The 24032-nt window shown below is 40.7% G+C and overlaps 1 protein-coding gene across 2 annotated transcripts in view; it reads left to right on the forward strand.

The window, feature by feature from the left end:
* The window catches only part of Spag17 (sperm associated antigen 17), a 230243-nt gene that overhangs the window by 156618 nt on the left and 49593 nt on the right, over positions 1–24032 (forward strand). For both annotated transcript variants that reach the window (XM_047539956.1, XM_047539948.1), the window contains exons 29-32: positions 14197–14414; positions 17195–17339; positions 19691–19845; positions 22935–23120. In XM_047539956.1, the coding sequence (XP_047395912.1) occupies positions 14197–14414; positions 17195–17339; positions 19691–19845; positions 22935–23120 (704 nt within the window). The remainder of the gene's footprint in view (positions 1–14196; positions 14415–17194; positions 17340–19690; positions 19846–22934; positions 23121–24032) is intronic.

Consider the following 24032-nt stretch of genomic DNA (forward strand, 5'->3'; position numbering starts at 1 on the left):
CAGCTTAGGATTAGCACAATTGAAGCATGCCCCACGGTACCAATCAAGAAAGAATGAGGAACATCTGTTGACCACTAGCACAAAGGAGACATTAACTAATTAGGCAAAAGGTCATAAGAGATCACGCCGTATTAACACTAATTATGTGCCACCTCTTGGCTCAACGCCAGCCGCCATCTTAGAGCTGCTTAAACATGTCTCTGCAGTGTCAATTTGGGATTGTTCCCAGGATGGACTACAGAGTAGGAGGTCATCCACCTACTGCAGGAGGACAGATTGTGGATGGGATGCATGGAAGGTTTTGAGATAAAGTGTACAGGTTAGGGACTAGGGGATGTATGGGAACAACAGCAGCGTTGATTAGGCGGAGGTATGATCCATTGCCCTTTTTTAATAGGGGGACATTGGGCATTGGAGGGGCTACTAGTGTCCCATACTGTAGTATTTATGGGGTAGGTCAAAGTGGGGAGGGAATTTTCTGGGATGGGACCCCTGGTTTCAGAAAGGAGGGCTAAAAGGAAGGGGGTTATGGGGAAGGATGAAAATGGTATGGTGACCTTTAATAGGGAGAGGATATCCCTTCCCATGAGAGGGACAGGGCATTGAGGCATAACTAAGAAAGAGTGGGAGAAAGAAAAATTACTACCTTGAATGGAGCAAGTTAGGAGGAGGGTTTTGCGGGGGAGAATTTGTTTCCCTCCTACCCTGACTATAGGAGAGGTGCTAAGTGTGGTAAGGCCCCGGAATTCCCTCAAGACCAAGAAAGTGGCCCCAGTATCTAGGAGGAAGGAGGTGGGGGCGCCATCCACAATAATAATGACCCTGGGTTCTCTTCTCGTTATGGACATGGTGGGGGAGAACCCAAGGCCTCGTCGATCCTCATTGGCTAACCCTACCATAGATGGTTGCCGTGTTCTGGGTGCTTGGGGGCCACTTGACCATCCGCCCCTTCGGGCGAAAGGGCAATCGGAACCCCAATGCCCCCTCTTTCGGCATTCTGGGCAAGGTGTGGTGGGTTGCCTGGGAGAGGGACAGGCTTTTGACCAATGTCCTTCTTTGCCACACTTAAAGCATGCCCCAGGTGCAGGCTTGGGGTTGGGTGTGGCAGGAGAATGCCTGGGGGTAGGTTTTATGATCTGAGCCAGCATTTGGAAATTGGCTTGATCAGCTCTTTGCTTCCAGCGCTCCTTTTCCTCTTCCCAGTTATGAAAAACCTTGAAGACCACTGATAAGATCTCGGTCTGAGGGGTAACTGGGCCCTGATCCAATTTTTTAAATTTAATGTCAGGGTAGGATTGGGCCAAAAATACATCATAAGGACATGTCGACCATCATCCAAGGTGGGGTCTAGGTTGGTGTATTGTTGGAGGGCCTGGATAAGCCTGTTTAGGAATTCCGATAGGGTTTCATCCTTCTTCTGGATAATTTCCTGAACTTTTTGGAAATTGACGACCTTACGGGCAGCCTTTTTAAGACCCATAACCAGGCAAGAGGTCCCTGGCTTGGATTCCTTGGGTGGTGTTATAATCCCAATGTGGGACTGCATGTGGGCCAGGTGGGTGGTTGGGGTCGGTGCAGTGTGTGTCATTGGCATGGGTTTGAGCGGCATCCCAGACTCAGCGACGTTCTTCAGGTAGGAGGTGTTGGCCAGGAGCATGAAAATGTCATGGTGTGTTAGGCTATAAGCCTGGTGGACCCATTGAAACTCCCTGATGTAGGTGGTGGGATCTGTACTGAAGGAACCCAGTTTCCTCTCTAATTGTGTCAGGTCTGCCAGGGAAAATGGCACAAGGACCCAGACCACACCCTCGGCACCAGCCACTTCACAGAGAGGGGCATTAGTGAGGGGGGTAGGGGGAGGCCCTCAGGAGTGTGTGAAGGGAGGGCTAAAAGGGTCAGAGGTGGGAGGAAGTGGGGGTGTAAAGGAAGTTGGGGAAGATACTGGGATAGTGGGAGGGAGCAGCAGGAGGAAGCGCGGGGGCAGAAGGTGGAGGCCTATAAGGGCGGGGGGTGTCATCAGCAGGGTAGGGTCGAAGGCTGTCTCTGAGACCTGGGGGAGGTGAGGGAGGTTTGCAGGCTAAAAGGACCTGAGACGGAGTGCAGGTGGAGCAGAGCGAGGGATGTTGGGCTAGAAGACGGAAAGCTTGGGTGTAGGGAATCTCCTTCCATTTTTCCTGGCGCTGGCATTAATTGGAGAGGTCTCAAAGAATGTTGGGATCTAGTGTACCCTTGGGGGGGCCATACACTCTGATTGTCTAGAGGATAGTGAAGCCAATCCTGGGTGCAAAATTCAATGAGAAGTTTTGGTTTGATATCTGGCTTGAGGGACAGGGTGCTAAGGTTTTTTAGGAGACATTGAAGGAGGGGGTCCTCCAGGGGGGAGGAAGAAGACGTCCCCATTGCCGAAAAGGAGAGGAGGAGAGACAGGAGAGACAGGGAAGGGAGCGAAAGGGGAAAGAGAGAGAGAAGGAAAAAGAAAGGTGATAGAGGAATATCCTTCGGCCGGTAAGGAGAGAAGACATCCTAAAGGGCGTCCCGATACGTCTCAATCAATCCCGGATGGGTTAGAAAACGAACCGGGAGAAGAGGAGGGTGTGGATCGTCACCCAGGCCCTCACTCTTCGGGGTGGGGCAAAGGCCCGGAGCCTGAAGGAACCTGGCACCAGGGTTTCTGGAGATCCTGCAGTCTGGAAAGAACAGCAAAGAGGAATGGTGGAAAGAAGGGGTGGCACAAGGGAAGGTCAATTTCCGAGAGTATTTAAGAGTGAAACTGGGTGACGGGAGTATGAGTCCTGATTGAGTCGTGTGTTAAGATTGGCAGTGTCTAAGTGAAATGCCGATTTTGGAGTGTTGTGGCCGAGGAGGAGCCTGGGAGTCCACTGTGGCCCTGAAGGCCTAGGCAGGATGTGACCTCCCTTCCCGTTGGGACATTGCAGGACGATCACGGTCAAGAGTCCCACGATAGCCCAAATGAGAGTGGCTCCTCCGCCCCGGGGGGACTTACTGAAAGGATGAGCCGGTGGTGAGTGAAGAGAGCCAGCACTGGGAAAGATGGACGAGGGCGGAGCAACAGTAGTGTCGCAAAGAAGAGAGACAGAGCCAGAGAGGCACCCATCTCTCCCGGGTTTCGGCACCACTGAAAGAATGAGGCGACACCAACTGTCCGTCCACTGGAGAAGTTCCGCTTTATTCAGAGAATATGCACACTTTTATAGAGCGGAGAGAAGTCTCATAGGCCAGGGTATGGGACAGGGCTGTAGGTGATTGGGCAAACTTTGTCGCTAGGGGATTGAGGCAGGACGGTGGAGAGTGATTGGGTGTGGGGCCGTGCCCCGGGGAAACGGACACTCCGGAAGAGAAGCAGGATATGTACCGTATTGCCGAGGTGTGGTTCCAAGGGGGGTGCGGTAGGGCTTTTGCAGCTGCTTGTGGGGGGTTAGGCCTTATAGGTTTGAACACAGGCAACTTTTCTGGCAGCCCTCTGGAGGAGGAGCAGGCCTGGAGGAGGAGCAGGCTTGAGTTTATTTCTGGTGATAACTAACACAATCAAAGTGTAGGCATTTAGGTCTTAGAGTTTTGGAGGCATCTCATATTGAACTCACCCCACTCTACATTGAGTAGGCTCCCTTCCAATCCTCCCCAAGTCCTATAACACTAAGAAAGCAAATACTCAAGGTCAACCAGTTTAACAGACTCACAGGACGAAAGGCCACTTCAGTGCTGTTTTCACCTTTCTGAGGTCTCACTTTCGTTAGGTCGGAATTTTGGCGACTATGTGAGGGAGAGCAGAGCAACTGAGGCAAAGGGCAGCACACCACACAGCAACCAAAGGGGCAGGAAAACTCCACTGACCCCTTACCTTCACCTATCATTCAGTAGGACCCCTGCCCATTCCGGCCTATAAAGACCCTGGGCAGCCAGAGGTAGGGGGGCCATGTGCGGATTTTCTCCAGCTCCCTACCCTGACCTGTACCCTGGGGGACTAGGAATTTCCCCTGAGAGCCAAATTCCAATAAAGTTTGCTTTGGCCGCTTTCTGTCCGATTTTATTTGGCCACTAGCTGTTCCCCTGACCTTACAACTTTTACTCAGACCTTGGCATGTGTTGACCTTACTGTAGTTACCAGCTCATGAACACTTTGGATTAAAAGATGTTTTCTGGTGTTTATTCATTTTCAGCGGGATTCTTGTTTTCAAGTCTCCAATGGTGCTGAAAATGGAATCCCAGCCATGCCTGTTTCTTTCCTCTTGCTTTTGGTCTGATCTTTTGTTGTGGGAAACAGACTGGTCAGAAGCAGCAGGCCCAGAGGAAAACAAAACTCCGAATTCTGAGTACCCATCCAGTGTCTCACATCATTTGTAGGCTATCAAGTGTCGTACATTTTCTAGTCTATCTGATATATGGTTGTGCACGGGTTTTCTAGTGGGAAGCATGTTTACAGAAGCAGTGTGATAAGGGATGAGCTGGCTCTTTTTAGAAGGCCTTCAGTAAATCTCTAGTCTGGGGGCCCCTAGCCTCCACAGGTGCGTTTACACTTCAAAGGGAAGTAGTCAGACTCTCTGGGGAAGCTATTTACAATCCAAAGGTAAAGACGGTGGTCAATCAGTCTTCCTGGAGGAAGGCTGAGAGAGGGGAGGGGAACTGATCCCTTCCCCAGGCATTGGTTTCTTACCATAACATTTCTATTATTTCATTTCACAACCAGATCTGGTTTTGCCATCACTCTTTGACCACACTTTATTGATTTCTAGTCTTAGTAATGGAAGATTGGTTGATGAAGATTCCAGAATCTGCATGCAGTGCTCAACTCTTTCTCTCACCACTCACATCCATCCTGTCCCTTTGATACCACCATTTACCGGTGATGAGTTCTGCTCCTTCTAATGTTGAAGATTGAACACTAGAGAAGCACGCCAAGGCAAGCATAAGCATATTAAGCAGGTTTAATTTAAAGGTAATAATAGAGATGTCTCCCGGCAGGAAGAAGGGGGCCATGACTGATGTTCTAAAGTCCCAAGAAGTGAGCGCGCACCCTACATCTTTTATAGGCTAAAGTCTCTTTTGTTCTCCAGTTCTCTCTCCCCTTATCTCTCCTTCCTGTCGTGACTAGGCCTGGTTTTGCATTAAGTGAGAAGTCATGGGCAGGGAGAGCCAAGGTGATTCAGGCAGACAAGGGCCCAGGGGGCATTAATTAGCAGTTCCTTGCTTGCAGTCCTTGATAAAGAAAGGTAAATTTGGTAATCAACGAGCTCTGGAGATCCTTGACATTCCATTCTCCCAGGGGCAGTCTCCAACTTCCAGAGGCAGATGGCTTCATGGCTTCATTTCCTGGATTTAACCCGATCCCCTATATCTACACTAACTACCTGTCCTTAATTCTGGCTTCACCTTCATATCCAAATTTATCCCCCAATCAATATTAGTATCAAAATCGTACTTGTTTATCTCTATAACTGTCTTTTATTCTCTACTTGTTTAAAAGCTCTTAACTGTTCTTCCTGCTTTCATTAACTAATTCTCCAAATTCCTTCCAAAAGTATCTAACTAACCTTTTAACCACATCACTATCCCTCTTGAAATTTTTTAATTACTAAATATCACCTAAAGGAAAAATTCTGAGATCTTTAGCATGGTGCAAAGGTGCACTTCACCAAGTCAGTACCCTCCTCTCCAATCCCTCTCCTCAACCACAATCTGCTTGAAGTTTATCCTCTCCTAGTAGCTGGTCTGTTAGTAGTTGTCTGAGCATACCATGCTACTCCCTAACCCATTCCCTTGTCTTATCCCTTATGCTGGAATCACTTTTCTGTAGCTCACCTCTTTTGATAAAAATATAAATAAATAAATAATAGAACCAGGCAGAAGACGAAGAAATGGGAGGCAATAGAAGAAAAGCTAATACCTAAAGTATCTGCTACTGTTTCGGAAGGATCTTCCATACCCATTCTGAAAATGACAACATTTTTAATTGACAATAATGTTCTAAAAGTATAAATAGGTCAGTTAAATCTAAGAGCAACGGAAGAGAATGTGTCTGTTTTCTTTGGTTTCCCCCATTTATTCAATCCTAATTAGATTGAGATTCATGCTCTGATACACATTTCCTGGTCTGAACCTGGAGAATCTTTTGGAACTACCAATCCTTTACTGTCTTTTTTTTTTTTTTTTAATTTATTTTTATTGTAAACAAATGGGATACATGTTGTTTGTGTTTGTACACAGAGAAACAGCACACCATTTGCATATTCATACATTTACATAGAGTAATGATGTTTGATTCATTCTGTTATTTTTTCCTTCCCCCACCCCTCCCACCCCTCTTTTCCCTCTATACAGTCCCTCCTTCCTACATTCTTGCCCCTCTCCCACCCCCCATTATGTGTCATAATCTGCTTATCAGTGAGATCATTCGTCTTTTGGATTTTTGAGATTGGCTTATCTCACTTAGCATGATATTCTCCAATGTCATCCATTTGCCTGCAAATGCCATAATTTTATTATTCTTTATAGCTGAGTAATATTCCATTGTATATATATATATATATACAACATTTTCTTTATCCATTCATCAATTGAAGGACATCTAGGTTGGTTCCACAGTCTGGCTATTGTGAATTGAGCAGCTATGAACATTGATGAGGCTGTATCTCTGTAGTATGCTGATTTTTAGTCCTTTGGGTATAGGCCAAGGAGTGGGATAGCTGGGTCAAATGGTAGGTCCATTCCAAGTTTTCTAAGGAATCTCCACACTGATTTCCACAGTGGCTGCACTAATTTGCAGCCCCACCAGCAATGTATGAGTGTACCTTTCTCCCCACATCCTCTCCAACACCTATTGTTGCTTGTATTCTTGATAATCGCCATTCTAATTGGGATAAGATGGAATCTTAGTGTAGTTTGGATTTGCATTTCTCTTATTACTAAAGATGGTGAACATTTTTCATATGTTTGTTGATTGCTTGTAGATTTTCTTCTGTGAAGTGTCTGTTCATATCCTTAGCCCATTTCTTGATTGGATTATTTGTATTTTTGGTGTAGAGTTTTTTGAGTTCTTTATATATTCTGGAAATTAGTGCTCTATCTGAAGTATGAGTGGCAAAGATATTCTCCCACTCTGTAGGCTCTCTCTTCGCATTACTGATAGTTTCCTTTGCTGAGAGAAAGCTATTTAGTTTGAATCTATCCCAGTTATTGATTCTTGCTCTTATTTCTTGTGCTATGGGAGTCATGTTAAGGAAGTCTGATCCTAAGTCAACAAGGTGAAGATTTGGACCTACTTTTTCATCTATAAGATGCAGGGTCTCTGGTCTGATTTCAAGGTCCTTGATCCATTGTAAGCTGATTTTTGTGCAGAGTGAGCGATAGGGGTATAGTTTCATTCTGTTACATATGGATTTCCAGTTTTCCCAGCACCATTTGTTGAAGAGGCTATCTTTTCTCCATTGCATATTTTTGGTCCCTTTGTCTAGTATGAGAAAATTGTATTTATTTGGGTTTGTGTCCATGTCCTCTATTCTGTACCTTTGATCTACCTGTCTATTTTGGTGCCAATACCACGCCGTTTTTGTTACTATTGCTTTGTAGTATAACTGAAGTTCTGGTATTGCGATATCCCCATTTCATTCTTCCTGCTAAGGATTGCTTTAGCTATTGTGGGTTTCTTATTCTTCCAGATGAATTTCATGATTGCTTGCTCTATTTCTGTAAGGTACATCATTGGGATTTTAATTGGAATTGCATTGAATCTGTATAGCACTTTAGGTAGTATGGCCATTTTGACAATATTAATTCTGCCTATCCAAGAACATGGGAGATCTTTCCATCTTCTAAGGTCTTCCTTAATTTCTTTCTTCAATGTTTTGTAGTTTTCATTGTAGAGATCTTTTACCTCTTTGGTTAGATTGATTCCCAAGTTTTTTTTTTTTTTTTTTGAGGCTATTGCAAATGGGGTTGTTTTCCTCATTTCCCTTTCAGCTGTTTCATCACTTGCGTATAAAAATGCTTTAGATTTATGCGTGTTGATTTTATAGCCTACTATTTTGCTGAATTCATTGATGAGGTCTAGAAGTTTTCTGGAGGAGGTTTTTGCATCCTCTAAATATAGAATCATGTCATCCGCAAATAGTTACAGCTTAAGTTCCTCTTTTCCTATTAGTATCCCTTTAATTTCTTTGGTCTGCCTAATTGCTCTGGCTAGAGTTTCGAGGACGATGTTGAATAGAAGTGGTGAAAGAGGACATCCCTGTCTTGTTCCTGTTTTTAAAGGGAATGGTTTCAGTTTTTCTCCATTAAGAATGATGTTGACCCATGGGCTTAGCATAAATAGCCTTTACAATGTTCAGGTATGTTCCTACTACCCCTATTTTTTCTAGTGTTTTGAGCATGAAGGGGCATTGTATTTTGTCGAACGCTTTTTCTGCATCACTTGAAATAACCATATGATTCTTATTCTTAAGTCTATTGACATGATGGATTACATTTATTGATTTACGAATGTTGAACCATCCTTGCAAATCCAGGGATGAACCCCATTTGATCGTGGTGCACGATTTTCTTAATATGTTTTTGGATATGGTTTGCCAATATTTTGTTAAGGATCTTTGCATCTATATTCATCAAGGATATTAGTCTAAAATTTTCTTTCCTTGATATGTCTTTTCCTGGTTTGGGTATGAGGGTGATATTAACTTCATAGAATGAGTTCGGTAGGGTACCCTCCTTTTCTATTTCCTGGAATACTTTGAGAAGTATTGGAATGAGTTCTTCTTTGAAGGTCTTGTAGAACTCGGCTGAGAATCCGTCTGGTCCTGGGCTTTTCTTGGATGGTATATTTTGAATGGCTTCTTCTATTTCATTGCTTGATATTGATCTGTTTAAATTGTGTATGTCCTCCTGGTTCAGTTTGGGAGGAGCATATGTCTCTAGAAATTTGTCAATGTCTTCGGTAGTTTCTATTTTGTTGGAATACAGATTTTCAAAATAGCTTCTCATTATGTTCTGTATCTCAGTGAAGTCTGTTGTGATATTTCCTTTTGCATCATGTATTTTAGTAATTTGAGTCTTCTCTCTCCTCTTTGTTAGTGTGGCTAAGAGTTTGTCTATTTTGTTTACTTTCTCAAAGAACCAACTTTTTGTTTTGTCAATTTTTTGAATAGTTTCTTTTGTTTCAATTTCATTGATTTCAGCTCTGATTTTAATTATTTCCTGTCTTCTACTACTTTTGCTGTTATTCTGTTCTTCTTTTTCTAGGGCTTTGAGCTGTAATGTTAGGTCATTTAGTTGTTGACTTTTCATTCTTTCCTGGAATGCGCTCCATGCAATGAATTTTCCTCTTAGTACTGCTTTCATAGTGTCCCAGAGATTTTGATATGTTGTATCATCGTCCTCATTGAACTCTAGGAATTTTTTAATGTCCTCCCTGATGTTTTTTGTTATCCATGTTTCATTCAATAGCATATTATTTAGTCTCCAGGTGTTGGAGTAATTTCTCTTTTTTATTTTGTCATTGATTTCTACTCTCAGTCCATTATGATCTGATAGAACACAAGGCAGTATCTCTATTTTTTTGCATTTCCTAAGGGTTGCTTTGTGGCATAACATATGGTCTATTTTCAAGAAGGTTCCATGTGCTGCTGAGAAGAAAGTGAATCTGCTCATTGATGGATGGAATATTCTATATATGTCCATTAAGTCTAGGTTATTGATTGTGTTATTGAGTTCTACGGTTTCTTTGGTTGGATTTTTTTTGGAAGATCTATCTTGTGGTGACAGCAGTGCATTGAAGTCACCCATAATTATTGTGTTGTGGTCTATGTGATTCCTGAAATTGAGAAGGATTTGTTTGATGTACAGGGATGCACCATTGTTTGGGGCATAAGTATTTACTATCATTATGTCTTCCTGATTTATGGTTCCCTTAAGCAGTATGAAATGTCCTTCTTTATCCCTTCTGACTAACTTTGGCTTGAAGTCCACTTTATCTGATATAAGGATGGAAACCCCCACTTTTTTACTGTGTCCATGCGCGTGGTAAGTTTTTTCCCATCCTTTCACCTTTAGTCTGTGGATGTCTTCTTCTATGAGATGAGTCTCTTGTAGACAGTATATTGTTGGGTCTTTCTTTTTAATCCATTCTGCCAGTCTATGTCTCTTGATTGATGAGTTTAGGCCATTAATGTTCAGGATTATTATTGAGATATGATTTGTATTCCCAGTCATTTGACTTAATTTTGGTTTTTAAGTTGGCTTGGTTTCTCCTTTGAGTGTTTTTTCTTTAAGGTAGTTCCTCCCTTTGCTGACCTCCATTGTTGTTTTTCATTTCCTCCTCATGGAATATTTTGTTGAGAACATTCTGTCGTGCAGGCTTTCTATTTGTAGATTCTTTTAACTTTTGTTTATCATGGAAGGATTTTATTTCATCTTCAAATCTCAAGGTTAGTTTTGCTGGGTATAGGATTCTTGGTTGGCAACCATGTTCTTTCAGAGCTTGAAATATGTTGTTCCAGGCCCTTCTAGCTTTTAGAGTCTGGGTTGAAAAGTCGGCTGCTATCCATATTGGTCTCCCCCTATATGTAATCTGATGCTTTTCTCTCGCGGCCTTCAAAATCCTAACTTTATTTTGAATGTTAGGCATTTTCATTATACTGTGCCTTGGTGTGGATCTGTTGTGATTCTGTGTATTTGGTGTTCTGTAAACCTCTTGTATTTGATTTTACATTTCATTCTTCAGGTTTGGGAAATTTTCTGATATTTCATTGAATAGGTTGTTCATTCCTTTAGTTTGTATCTCTGTGCCTTCCTCAATCCCAATAATTCTTAAATTTGGTCTTTTCATGATGTCCCATAGTTCTTGGAGATTCTGTTCATGATTTCTTACCATCATCTCTGTTTGGGCACCTTTATTTTCAAGATTAAATATTTTGTCTTCATTGTCTGAGGTTCTTTCTTCCAAGTGGTCTAGTCTTTTGGTGATGCTTTCCATTGAGTTTTTTATTTGGTTTATTGTCTCCTTCATTTCAAGGATTTTCATTTGGTTTTTTTTGAGAATCTCTATCTCTTTGTTGAAATGATCTTTTGCTTCCTGCAGGTGCTCTTTCAGCTTATTGGTATTATCATTCATTGCCTGCATTTGCTCTCTTATCTCATCCTTTGCTTCGCGAATCATCTTAATCATGTATAATCTGAAGCCCTTTTCTGACATTTCTTCTAACATACTGTCATTGGATTCTATTAATATAGAATCTAGATTTGTTTGGATCATTTTCTTCCCTTGTTTTTTCATGTTGTTCATGCATCTTCCCCTCTAGCAGTGTATATCTGGAGTATTGCAGATTCCCCCCTATAGGCTTATAGTGGCCCTATAGGTTTCCAAAACTCTTTCTTTAATGGGAGATCAATATTAGCAGTGCCCAAATCAGACACTATGCAATCCTAGACCAAATAGCCCCTATGAGGACAATAACAAAATTGTCATAGTAAACAAAATGAGTTCAAATATTATCTTCAGTAAAACAAACAGGTTTGCAATAAGGTCTGCAGTTTCTAATGGAGGACAAAGAGGATGCAGAGGGATGTAGAATGTGGCTGTTAATGGGATAAGAAAAGAATATACAGAAGTTCTAGAAAATAGAAAGGGTGAGAGTGTAATCAAAAGAAATCGGATGTTAGCATGCAAAAAAGGGAGAAAGAGACTCTGATGGAACAGGTAAACAAAAGGAAAAGGAAGCAAGAAAAGTAAAGAAATAAAAACTTAAATTTTTTAAAAAGGAGAAAAAAGAAAATCTACAGTATAACAGTCATATACTAATGAAACCTCCCAGTGTTCAGTAGCCTGATGCATGAGAGGTACCTGACAATGAGCTTCAAGCCTCCAGCAGGTGTCGCAGGATGGGATTTGCCCCATCCAAAGATGGGAGCTATGGCTTCCAGGATTATCCATGGTGGCTGCTCTGGCTTCGAAATGTGTTGGCAAATGGGGAGCTGCAGCTCAGGGGTGGACGTGGTCAGCTGGAGGTCCTGGAGACGGGATGCGGTTGGTCCGGCAGGGGTCCTGGAGGTCCGGTGTGTTCGGTGAGGTTGTGGGATCCTGGAGGCTGGGTGCAATTAGTCGGTCTGGGGTCCCGGTGATAGAGCGCAATCAGTTGGTCTGGGGGTCCTGGCGGCAGGGAGCAGTCAGTCGATGTGAGGACCCCAGAGGCAGGTCGGGCTGAGGAATCCTGGAGATGGGGCTCAGTCAGTCAGGCCAGGGGTCCTATGGGGCCTGGCTGTTGTCTCAAAATGGCGGCAGCCATGTGTAATCAAACCTGCAGGTACTATAACAGTGAACTTCCAGGCAACAGCAGGCAGCTGGTGCTCCACTGGTGGTCGGCGATCAGTTTGCTGACTGTTGTCGGAGGATCTGGAGTTGAACCTCGTGCGTTGGGTGATGGATAGGTGTAAGGCAGGCGATGGACAGGCGAGAGGCAGGCAAATGGTGGATGATAGATGCCTGACAGTGAGCAATCTGCACTCAAAAAAGGCATCGATATGGTGGCAGACTGCAGGTCATCACAGCAGACAAATGGGGTAAACAGCAGGGGATCGATAAGCAGCAAAAACTGCCTCACCGAGAAACAGATATCCTCTGCTTGAAACCAGAGTTCTGTAGCGACAAGGAATGCAGCCTTCCTCTAGTCCACCATCTTGGATCTCCCCCGTTTACTCTCTTTGTATGCAATTTATTTCTAGTTGTGAGTTTACATCGTCTTTGAGGCTTGATAACATACTTTAAAATCTCACCTGTAAATTACTCATTGTTATTCACAGAAATGAAGAAAATCTGCCCTGAGAGAGAGATTGAGATATGGATCTCGTGAACATTCTTATCTATGTCTTTGTGAATATATGTGCGTGTTTCTGTTGGGCATATATCTAGGAATTGAGCTGTCACATCATGGGAGTTCACTTGGTACTGGGCATCTTTTCATTCTGGTGTGTTTAGTGGTGTGTTTGAATTGGCTCACAAGAGCCAGTTTGTGTTTTAGGAATTTATTAACCATTATTAATTAAGTTACATAAAGTTAAGTAAATTACATTAAAACAAAGGTAATAAGCATTTGAAGTGCATTGCCTTCCTATTATATTTGACTATCATCTTATACCAACTGTATCTGAATAGTAGAAACATCATGTAATGATGTTCCACTGTGTACTTCTTCAGCAGCAACACACAGGTAACATGAAATGGCCACAGAGGAGGATTCACACATAGAAAATGGAAAATTTTTCTAGTCAGGGCTCAACTTTACTGCTTTGTTGATTTAAGGCTATAGCCTTAAGAAAGTGATGGAGAAAATATTAATAAAGGTGTCATGTTCATAGTTACGTTGGCACAGAAAATTGTCAAAGCATGGTTGAATTGCACCCTTAGATATGGATATACGATATGGATCAACAAAAGCATTCTGTAAGAATCAATGCTCTATGTGGAATTTTCAATATAGAGTATGTGTGTGTGTGTATATACATATATATATATATATATATTTTTTTTTTTTTTTAAAGAGATATTGATCTCAGAGTTCCATGAGGATGCCTTCCATTCTGTCTTTCTGTTCCCAGTGGATGTCAGCTGGGAGGATGGAAATGGGGGAATGAGTCAGATGTTCGTCAGTGTAGTATTTAAACTGTACCATCTTCCCTAATGAGAGGCCTAGGGTCCACCTGGCTGTTTGTTCCCCAGAACCAGGTTTAAAGAAAGATGTTTGCTGCATGTGATTAATAAAATGACAAAGTGAGGGGAATCAGAAGTCAACAACTGGTACAGACTATAGTTCGATGTCAAAAGAAGAAATCTTAACATTTGACCCACATGCAAGAGAAAAAGTCAACTTTAAAATCCAGAGTACAGAACCCCAAATCTGGGACCCAGGAAGGTATATGCAAAATATAAAAGTGTACAGAAATTAACCAAATAGCTTTTATGTAGCAGACAGCAAGCTGTGGATATTTCAGGGAAGGTGATAGGGATCCAGCCAAGGCTCATTTGCCAAAATTAAGATATTCATAACCTGATATTTTTCCCTATTGAGAAATAACATAACTGGTGAAGACCACTTAGCATTGTGTATGCCTTGGTATCTGAGGTAGTTTATATGGTTTCAAAACTTATAATGTAAATAAATGATGTTATTCTTTATTTTACTTTAATTTCCACAGGAAAAGGTCACAAATATCAATCATCAATGGCACATAAGAGTGAAACCCATGAACCTCAACCAGAAGTAGTTCATACAGTAACTCCTGTGGAGGTTCACATAGGCACCTGGTTTACAACCACACCTGAAGGAAATCGGATTGGCACCAAAGGCTTAGAAAGAATAGCAGACTTGGCCCCATTTTTATCCTTTCAGGCCACAGATCCTATCAATGGAACGGTATGGCAAACTACTGGTTATTGCAAAATTTCTAAACCATTAGAGCCCTGAAACAATATGCCGAAGAGTGTCTGGCAAATAATAAATTTTAAATAAATAGTTTTTAGTAGTACATAGGTGGATGGATGAATGGATGAATGAATCTATCTTCTCAACTCTAAACACATTATATGGTATATTAGACAAACATTGTATCACGGAATGCTAACTTTGTATGTGTGATTGGTACAACCAGATCAGAACAAAATGCCAATTTTTGAAGTGAAAGGTAAGTCATGGATTTTCTATACCACTTTAAGATCTATACAATTAATGATGTCATGTGTTTCCTAAAGTTAAACATGCTTGTATGTATATCTTATCTTCTTGAAACGAGAAGCTATATGCCCTATTCTTACTTTGTGTCTATCACAGTGAGTGATAGAAATTTGTTCATGATCCTTCACTTCAAAGATATATTTAAGGATGTGACACACTCACATTGAATAACTCAAGAATTCAACACCAAAGAGCAATCATACAAAAGATTTTATTTGTATCATAAGAATAAGTGACTAATGAGTTGTATGAAAATCACAACTCTTGAATTAAACAGCACCTTCCATGTGCCAGGCTTTTCTTTCAGGGGTTCTATGTACATTGTCCCATTCAGTCCTCACACCCAAGTACATTAGCACACAGATGAAGAAACTGAACCTCAGCAAGTTATGTAATGTGGTGAAGAGTGTACATCCAGCAAGAGCTGGGGCCAGATTAGGGCTAGTTGTTGGTGATTAAGAACTGGGTTCCTTCCATTCTTTAGCTATTTCCCTAATACTTCAGGTGGAGCACAGCAGCATCTTCTGAATCTAAGCAAAATGAAGAATTTCCTAGATGCCTTATCTCTAGTAACCACATTCTGCTGGTGAAAGCAAAACAACTGCTTGCTATTGAGATGAATTAAATTATCTAACCTAGCACTTTTCCCATTCTTCTTCAGTTTGCTTCTGAAATAATTGCATATTCTCTTCCATTGCTATTTTTTTTTGTTGTTGTTGTTTGTTTGTTTTTTGGTAAGACTCAAAGCACTTTCTCAGGAAAGTGGTTTTCAATGGTTTTATTTATTCAGGCTGCTGTAACAAAGCAACCTAGCCTGGGTGGCTTCTAACAACAGAATTTTGTTTCTGGCAGTTCCAGAAGGATAGAAGTTTGAGGTAGGGTGTGTGCCAGTATAGCCTGGCTTGGTAAACACCCTCTTCTAGGTTGCAGACAGCAGAGTTCTCTAGTTGTGGAAAGAAAATGCATATGCTCTCTGGGATCCATTTTATAAGGGTATTAATCTCATTTATGAGGGCTAGGCCCTCATGACCTCATCATCTTCCAAAGGTCCTGCCTTCTAATACGGTCAATGTGGGGCTTTGGATTTCAGCATATAAATTGGGGTCAGGGGACCCAAACATTCAGTTCATAACAGCTCATCAGTGATTTAGCTGCCATAGGCAAGAATCCAATTGTTCTTTCAAACTGAAGGATTTCTAGGACTAGCTGAATTTTTTCTAAGATTCCTATTCTAGTCTATATATTAAAAACTCTGCAGTCATGTTTTGCCCTCCTACAGATGAGGGCCAAAACCCTCCCAACTTGATCCCTAGCCTCCCAGTCTCTTCCCACTCCTTGGCGGGATACTTTGTCAAGCATACAACTCTGCACCAACACACCAAGACTGAGCTCAGCATTGTTTCCTTAGAAGAAGCTGGACCAGGTCAGAACCCTCACTACAGAAAACGGTGGCCCTTTGACCTTCTAATGCGTTCCCTTTAGTCACTTCCTCAATGACTATCCTACTGGGCTGTAACTCCTAGAGAATAGAGAATTAAACTTTAGTCTTGTCCTTATAGTACCCAGCACCATCATAGTACAGGACACATGATCAGCAATCAGTAAATTTGTGTTCGTTTGGACTGCACAGGAATAGATCTGGAAGATAATGGACTGACTCCTTTTCTTCCTGTCAGAGATGATTCTGCTGTTTTCCTTCTCAGACCTTCTCTCCATTTTCCAAAGTAATCCTGTCTACCTGAACACAAGGAACACAGCACAGGTTAAGACTGACAAACTAACAGAACAGAATAGACTTTAATCTCTGATTGCTTTAGGGAAGGATATAAGACAGGAAATAAAGCATGATCAGTGCAGCATCCTCATCCAGCTGGGAAGCCCAACAACTACTTGATTGAACCCCTCAAATCCACACAGGGCATGCACAACAGCCTCAGATAGGAGTGCATGGATGTGTACATCAACTTGACACAGAAAAGCTGCAGCCTCTATCTCCTAACCAATCTCCATGTACTGCTCTGATGACATTAGGCCCAGCATCTGCAAGCCAACTTGTAATTCACCCATCCAGTATAGTCTTGCAGTGCAGGAATTCCCAGGATAAAAAGCAGTCACAATACACCAGATTTAACTTTGTAGTTTCCTAGGAAAGAAGACTGGTGGGCATTTTCCCAGACAGACCTGGGTCAACACAGTCCTGATGCTAACGTGTTATTTATAAATATGCTTTGGCATTGGGAAGTTTCTTAAGCCTAAATTTGTTCATCTGCAAACTGGGAGTAACTGCCTGCCTCAGGAATTGTTGCAAATTGTAGATCAGATAGATAAGCTAGAACCTTCACTTGAAAATAAATAAGCAGGATTTTGATGGTACTATCTTTGTATTCAGTGGAGCATAACAATATCTGCACTGGGAATTAACCACTTGACCCAGTGATTTTGCCCTGCCTTTACATGTTCAGGTTATGACAACTCGAGAAGACAAAGTGGTCATTGTACAAAGGAAAGATGGTACTCGAATCGTCGACCATGCTGATGGTACCAGAATCACAACCTTTTATCAAGTTTATGAAGATCACATTATTTCTCCAGAAGATCAAGAAACAAGTAAGTTTTATTTTTCAAGTTCTATTTTTATAACTCAGCATTAGATAGACACAATCCTTAAAGATTATTGAACATACTTCTAAGAAAAAAAAATTTTTTTATAAATTAGACCAATCAAAGAACACTCATGCAATCCATATAAGGACCTATTAAAACCTTGTGTTGTATTGCCATTATTATTATTATTACTATTTTGCTGTTTGTCTTGGTTTCCTAATTTAATTTTTAACTGACAAAAATCACATCTCTTTGCCACGTGCAACATGATGTGTTGAAAATGTATATACTGTAAAATGGCTCATTCTCATTACCATATGCCTTACCTCAACACATACTTTTTTGTAGTGAGAACTTAGTCGATTGTCTTAGCAATTTACTAGACATAGTATATTATTATTTACTACACTCACCATATGGTACAATAAATCTTGTGAATTTAGTCCTCCTATCTAACTGAAATTTTGTGTCCTTTGACCAACATCTCCCCAAACTGTGACCACCCCCATAACCCTTAAGAGCCACCATTCTACTCTCCACTTGTGTGAGTTTAACTTTTTTTGAGTCTATATATAAGTAAGATCATGCAGTAATTTTCTTTGTGTTCCTGGCTTATTTACTTAACATAATATACTCCATTTTCACTCATGTTGCTGCACATGACAGGATTTCTTTCCTTTTTAAGGCTGAATGACATCCTATTGTGTATCTTTACCATATTTTCTTCACCTGTTCATCCATGATGGACACTTAGATTGTTTCCAGATCTTGGCTGCTGTGATAATGGCTGCAACGAAGATGGGAATGCATGACTACCTTTTATTACGCTCTTCATACTCAACAGAGACAGGAGTGATAACAGCTCTAGTTAGCGTATGGATAGTCTTTCTCATTATACCACTGAAGGTCCACATTGGTGTCAACTGAAAGCAAATAATCATGACTCACTCATCCTGGATATTAGCCCTCGGATCTGTTTCCTTTGATCCTGAAGTCATCTATTTTGCATAAACAGGTGACCTCGGGTTGGTCTTCCTTCAAGTCTGAGCATATCTTATTGTCAGCAAGGTAGTGTAAGAAGAAAGGAAGCTGCAGTTGCTAATTAACTGGAACCTGCTCAAAGAATCAAAGAGCCTATCACTCTTCTATCCTGAATTTAAAGAGTATTTTTAAATGAAAGTTTTTCCCTGATTCCCTTTTACTAAATGCCAGAGCTGCTTTTTTTTAAATTGTATATATTTAAGGTGTATAACATGATGCTTTGATATCTTTATATATAGTGAAATGATTACTATAGTCAAGCAAATTAGCATGTCCATTACCTCACATAATTATTGTGTGTGTATTAAGAACACTTAAAATCTACTTTCTTAGAATATTTCATACAATACAAAAAGTACCAATTATAGTTCTCATGCTATATGTTAGATCTCTAGACATTCATCCTGTATATGTGTAAGTTAGCAGCTTTGACCCACATCTCCCCACTCCTGCTCTGTAAAATCATTTATTTAATATGATGTATTAATTTTGTTTGTATGTATATGTAGAAAGAGGTACTCTTCTATATTCTACAAAGAAACAAGTGCAGGAGTGCTACTTTCAACACTGATTATCACATTGAAATACTGTAAAAACATAAATGTCCTTCAATGACAGAAAAATAAAATATGGTGTGTTCATACAAAAAGAACACCGTATAATGGTTATAAGAAATCTCCCGCTCTCTCCCTCTTCCCACCCCGCCCCCCACACACACACTTATCAAGAATGCTCAAGGCTCCAACACACTGTTAAAAGAAAAAAGCAGATATGGAATGGTAGGTAGAATTATGTAATCATATAATTATTTGAAGTAATGTACATAATCATATAACTCCATAGAGTAACATTTAATTTTTTTAAATTTAAAGGAAAAAATATTAATTATTGGTTTTTATATTTATATTATAAAAATTGATTGTAAGAAGTAGTTAAATCCAGGCACAAGAGAAACTTCAACTTTATAATTTTTCTCATATACATATTATAAATATTGAAACAAATATGGCAAAATAGTAGTAAGAAGTGTAAATTTTGAGTGGTAAATACCAGAGGGGTTAATTTAAATGTTACGCTTTTCAGTTTTTCAAATTGAAAAACTTTCAAAATAAAAAGAATGAGAATAACTGGCGTGAAAATTTGTTCTGGAAGAATTATTCTGAATCGACAGAATAGGCCACACTCCAACCCTGTGGAATCTGCTTTCCACGGGAATCCAGACAGCCAGGAGACAGCAGCGAGATTCACAGGACAGGGTCTGTTTTCCAGTGTCTGCCTCATCTCAGATCTGCTTACCACGCCTTTGCTCATAGGTGAGGATCCCCAGACCATCACCAGACAGGTGAAGTGTATGCGGATAGAAAACACACACTATGCCACTGTTATCACCAACTGCGAGGACAGCAGCTGCTGCGCCACCTTTGGGGATGGAACATCTGTTATTGCAAAGCCACAGGGAACGTACCAGGTAGGTCTAGTTGGAAATGAGGATTGCCCAAGGTAAGTGTCCATTCTGCTAAGAAAACCCACTCCCCCAGGGCAGTGAACATTTCTGCAGTGCAAACTGTTCTTGTTTTTTCTTTTCTTTTTTTCTCCTGAACTTAGAATATGCTTCTCGGACTTTAATTTATTCATGTTCCTTTTGCAATCTATTCCAGAAAAATATTGCCCTGCTTGTTTTATAAAGGTTCAGTAACTTCAGATTAGGTTATAAACCAAAATACATTTGCTAAGTATCCCTTATGTGCTAGTTCTGTGGATGTTAGAAGCATTAGGATGATCTGGCCCCTACCTATCTGCTGAGCTTCCCCTCCAGTCATCTCCAACTTCTTTTTTCTTTTTCTTTTGAACCCAAGCACCCTTAACCACTGATCCACATCCCCAGGCCTTTAAAAAAAACTTTTTCATTTTGAGACAATGTCTCACTAGGTCAGCCTCACTAAATTGCTGAGGCTGGCTTTGAACCTGCAAAGTTCCTGCCTCAGACTCCCAAGCCACTGGAATTAGAGGCATATGCTACTGCACTCAGCTTCAAGTCTCATTCTTAGCTCTTTGTCCCCACCTCCAGTCCATCCCTACTCTGAGGGCATATTGTCTGTGCTGTCCTGGGCAAACTCTTTGCCTTACTGAAGCAAAGCTTTGTTCTTGGAAGGTCAAGGAGGAGCATCTCCCATCTCCTCCATTTTCCTCTTAAACACAACTACCTGGTGTCAGCCTACAGTCTCTTTAGTCTTGAAAGGATTTGCCTTCCCCATTTTACTAGCTAGAGATGGACTGTGGAGCTGAGACATCACATACCACCTCACAAGGTACTGAGAACTCAAAGTCAGAACATGATAGACAAAGATCTCATTGGCAAACATTTGTTACTGAAGCCAGTTTACCCCTTTTGACAATAATGTCATCCTCCATTCAGCATAGAATATCACAGGATAAGGGAAGTGCTGAAAGTGAGAGATGAGAGAAAACAGGTATTTACATTAAATGTTCATGTCCTTGGATTAGGCAATGGTTTCTTTGGTGCCATTTGTAAGGGATCCCATGGAAACCACGCCTGACACGGAAAATCACATAAGGGAGTTTATTAAGCAAACAGAGTGTCTCCCTGCAGGATAAGAGAGAAAATGAGAGGAAAAGAAAGGGAACGAGAAAGGGCATGCGTAAGAAAGTGAGGAGGATAGAGAAAGTGAGTAGGAAACAGAGAAAGATGAGGAAAGATGGCGGGATAACTACAGTAAAGCAATTGAATCCCGCGGGGCTAACAGGGGACCAGTATCGGAGAAGGATACTTACAAGCTGACTGATGAACCAATAGCTAGCTAGGATGTTCACAGATTGACAAGTGGTTGGGAGGTGGGGAAAATGGCTGCACCGGAAAGGTCAGGGGGAGCAGCTTTGTACATCACACCATTCCAAAAGTTTAAAATGAAAACAATTTTTAAATATTGTGAATAAAAATAAAAATTAATTTGCCTCAAAGGACACCAAGAAAGCAGAAGCTAAACTACAGAAGGCACTATTTGCATATCATATATATGAAAATGGTTACCTAATGCACAGGATAAATAAAGAACCACAACTCAACAATAAAATGACCAACAATCCAATTGTAAAGTGAGCAAAGGATTTTAATTCCTCCAAGAAAAAGACAACTGGCAAATAAACCACAAAAACATGCTTAACATCATTAGTCACTTAGGGAAGTGCAAACCAAACCACAATCAGATGCTACTTTATACTCACTGGAATAACTAATCAAAATAAGAGAGAATCACAAGTGTGAGCGAGGACATGGGAAAACTGGAATCCTCACACATTCCTGGTGGGGATTATCCTAATGCAGTTGCTTTGGGAAACAGCTTGACAATTCCTCAAAAAGTAAACGTAGATGTCACATGACTCAGCAGTTGCATCCCTAGATATATATCCAAGAGAAATTGAAACACACATCCACACAAAAACATATACACGGATGATTATAGCAGAACTTCAAAATGATTTTTTTAAAAATTGAGAGTGTAGCAATTCATGAGTGGTAGATTAAATGTGAGATAGTCATAAAATGAAATATTATTCACCTATAAAATGGAATGGATTATTGATATATACTGCAACATGGATGAATCCTGAAAATATGATGCTAAGTGATAGAAGTCCGACTGGAAAGGCCACATAGTGCATGCTTCCATTTATATGAAAAGTCTAGAACAGGTAAATCCTGAGGATTAGTGGTTGCCAGAGCTTAGAGCCATGAATGATGCAGAGCGACTGCTAAGGGGATCAGGACCCTTCGAAGGTGATAAAAATGTTCTGGAATTAGGGATGATTGTACAATATTGGAATATACTAAAAATTACTGAATTATATTCTTTTAAAGTGTATAATTCTTTATTTGACAATTTTTATTATTAATACATTAATTTACAAATTATTGGGTTTCACTATGACATTCCCGCACATACACATATCATACATTGGTCATGTCTATCCTCCCTTCTCCTCTCCCTTCCCCCTCCCCCATCTCTTTCCCATTCCCTAAAGTCCTAAATGGTAAATCTATAATATGTGAATTATGTTTCAGAAAAAAATATATCTGAACAAGAAGTCATTACATAAAATCTATTACTTAAGGACTCTGTCAGTCACCAGAGGTATGAGGACCAATAAGAGCTTCTAACATTTATCCCATGGCTTTTGGCCCTTTTGGAGATGCCTTTTATTCCAAAACCCAATAGATCCCACAGGTTTTGTTTACCCCAGGTAAAATGCATTAAATATAGAAAAAAAAAGGGGGGGCGCAGAGCAATTACTTAGAAGAGATATTAAAATGGATAAGTAAAATGTGAGAACACAGAATAACTATATTTTAATTATTCATTTTGTCTCCTTATCAAGTTCTTCCTAAGCCGTAAGTCCTCTCTTGGGTTATGTTTTCTTCCTGGTAATGTAATTTGTGACTAGGACCTACTGGCATTTTTTTTTTCCTAACATGATTTTATAAGACCTCAAATTGACAAGAAATTGAGAGTCCTCTCTGCCTTGCCTTTTTCCTTCCAGGTGCTACCTGCAAACACAGGCTGCCTTTACATTGATAGGGATTGTTCAGCTACGTACTGCCACGAATCAAGTGGTAACATCTACCATTTCCCAAAGCGTGAGCACCTGAGAGCCAGTAGGTACATCATGAAGCACACATCGGAGATTATCTGTGAGGTCCTGGATCCTGAGGGAAACAACTTTCAGGTGAAGTACATCTTCAGTATGGAGACAGTTGCCTGTGGCTGTGCTTTGAAGACATTTCACCATAGTCAGTGGCTATGTAGATTTTACTTCCATCATCTTGGGCTTAGTTAGCCACTTTCTGCCAATGCTTTGGGCAAGCAGTCATGAATGTCATTATTTTTTCCTTGATTTTTCAAGTGTACTTTGATGGGGATGGCAAACCCAACAACTGGAGCAATAGAAATATTAAAGCCCAATAGATAAGTAGAACAGAAAGAAAGGAATATCGGTAGACATTTAAAAATAATTCCACCACATGAAATTATGTCATTTACAGGTAAATGAATAGAACTGGAAAGCATGATACTAAGTAAAATGAGCCAGACTCAGAAAGGAGGCGAGAGTGGAATGTTTTCTCTCATAGGCAGAAGCTAGAGAGGGAGAAGGAGAAAAAAGCAATATCAAAGGGAGGGATCTCATGAAAATAGAAGACCAATAGAATAGAGAGGAAGGGGATCAAAAGGGAAGAATGAGGGGAGGGCATGGGGGAAGTACTGGGGAAGGAAATCTGCCAAATTATGCTCTGTATATGTACAAATATACCACAGTGAATTCTCTGTGTGTGTGTGTGTGTGTGTGTGTGTGTGTGTGTGTGTAATATGCTAGTTATATATAATAATAGAAGGAAGATCAGTAGGGTAGAGCAAGCAGATCAGATGAGGGTGGAGGGGAAGGAAAGGGCAGGTAGCAGGGAATGAGATTGATCAAATTATATTATGTGTATGTATGAAAATGGAATAATGAATCCCACTGTCATTGTAATGCACCACTAATAAGCAAACAAACAGAAACATAACGCCACCACAAAGAACAACACAAGAATGGTCTGTACCCAGGTGAAAGTGAGAGTAAACACAAGGCTGCAGGCAAACG

The sequence above is a fragment of the Sciurus carolinensis genome, chromosome 1, assembly GCF_902686445.1.
Source record: "Sciurus carolinensis chromosome 1, mSciCar1.2, whole genome shotgun sequence".
NCBI lineage: Eukaryota > Metazoa > Chordata > Mammalia > Rodentia > Sciuridae > Sciurus > Sciurus carolinensis.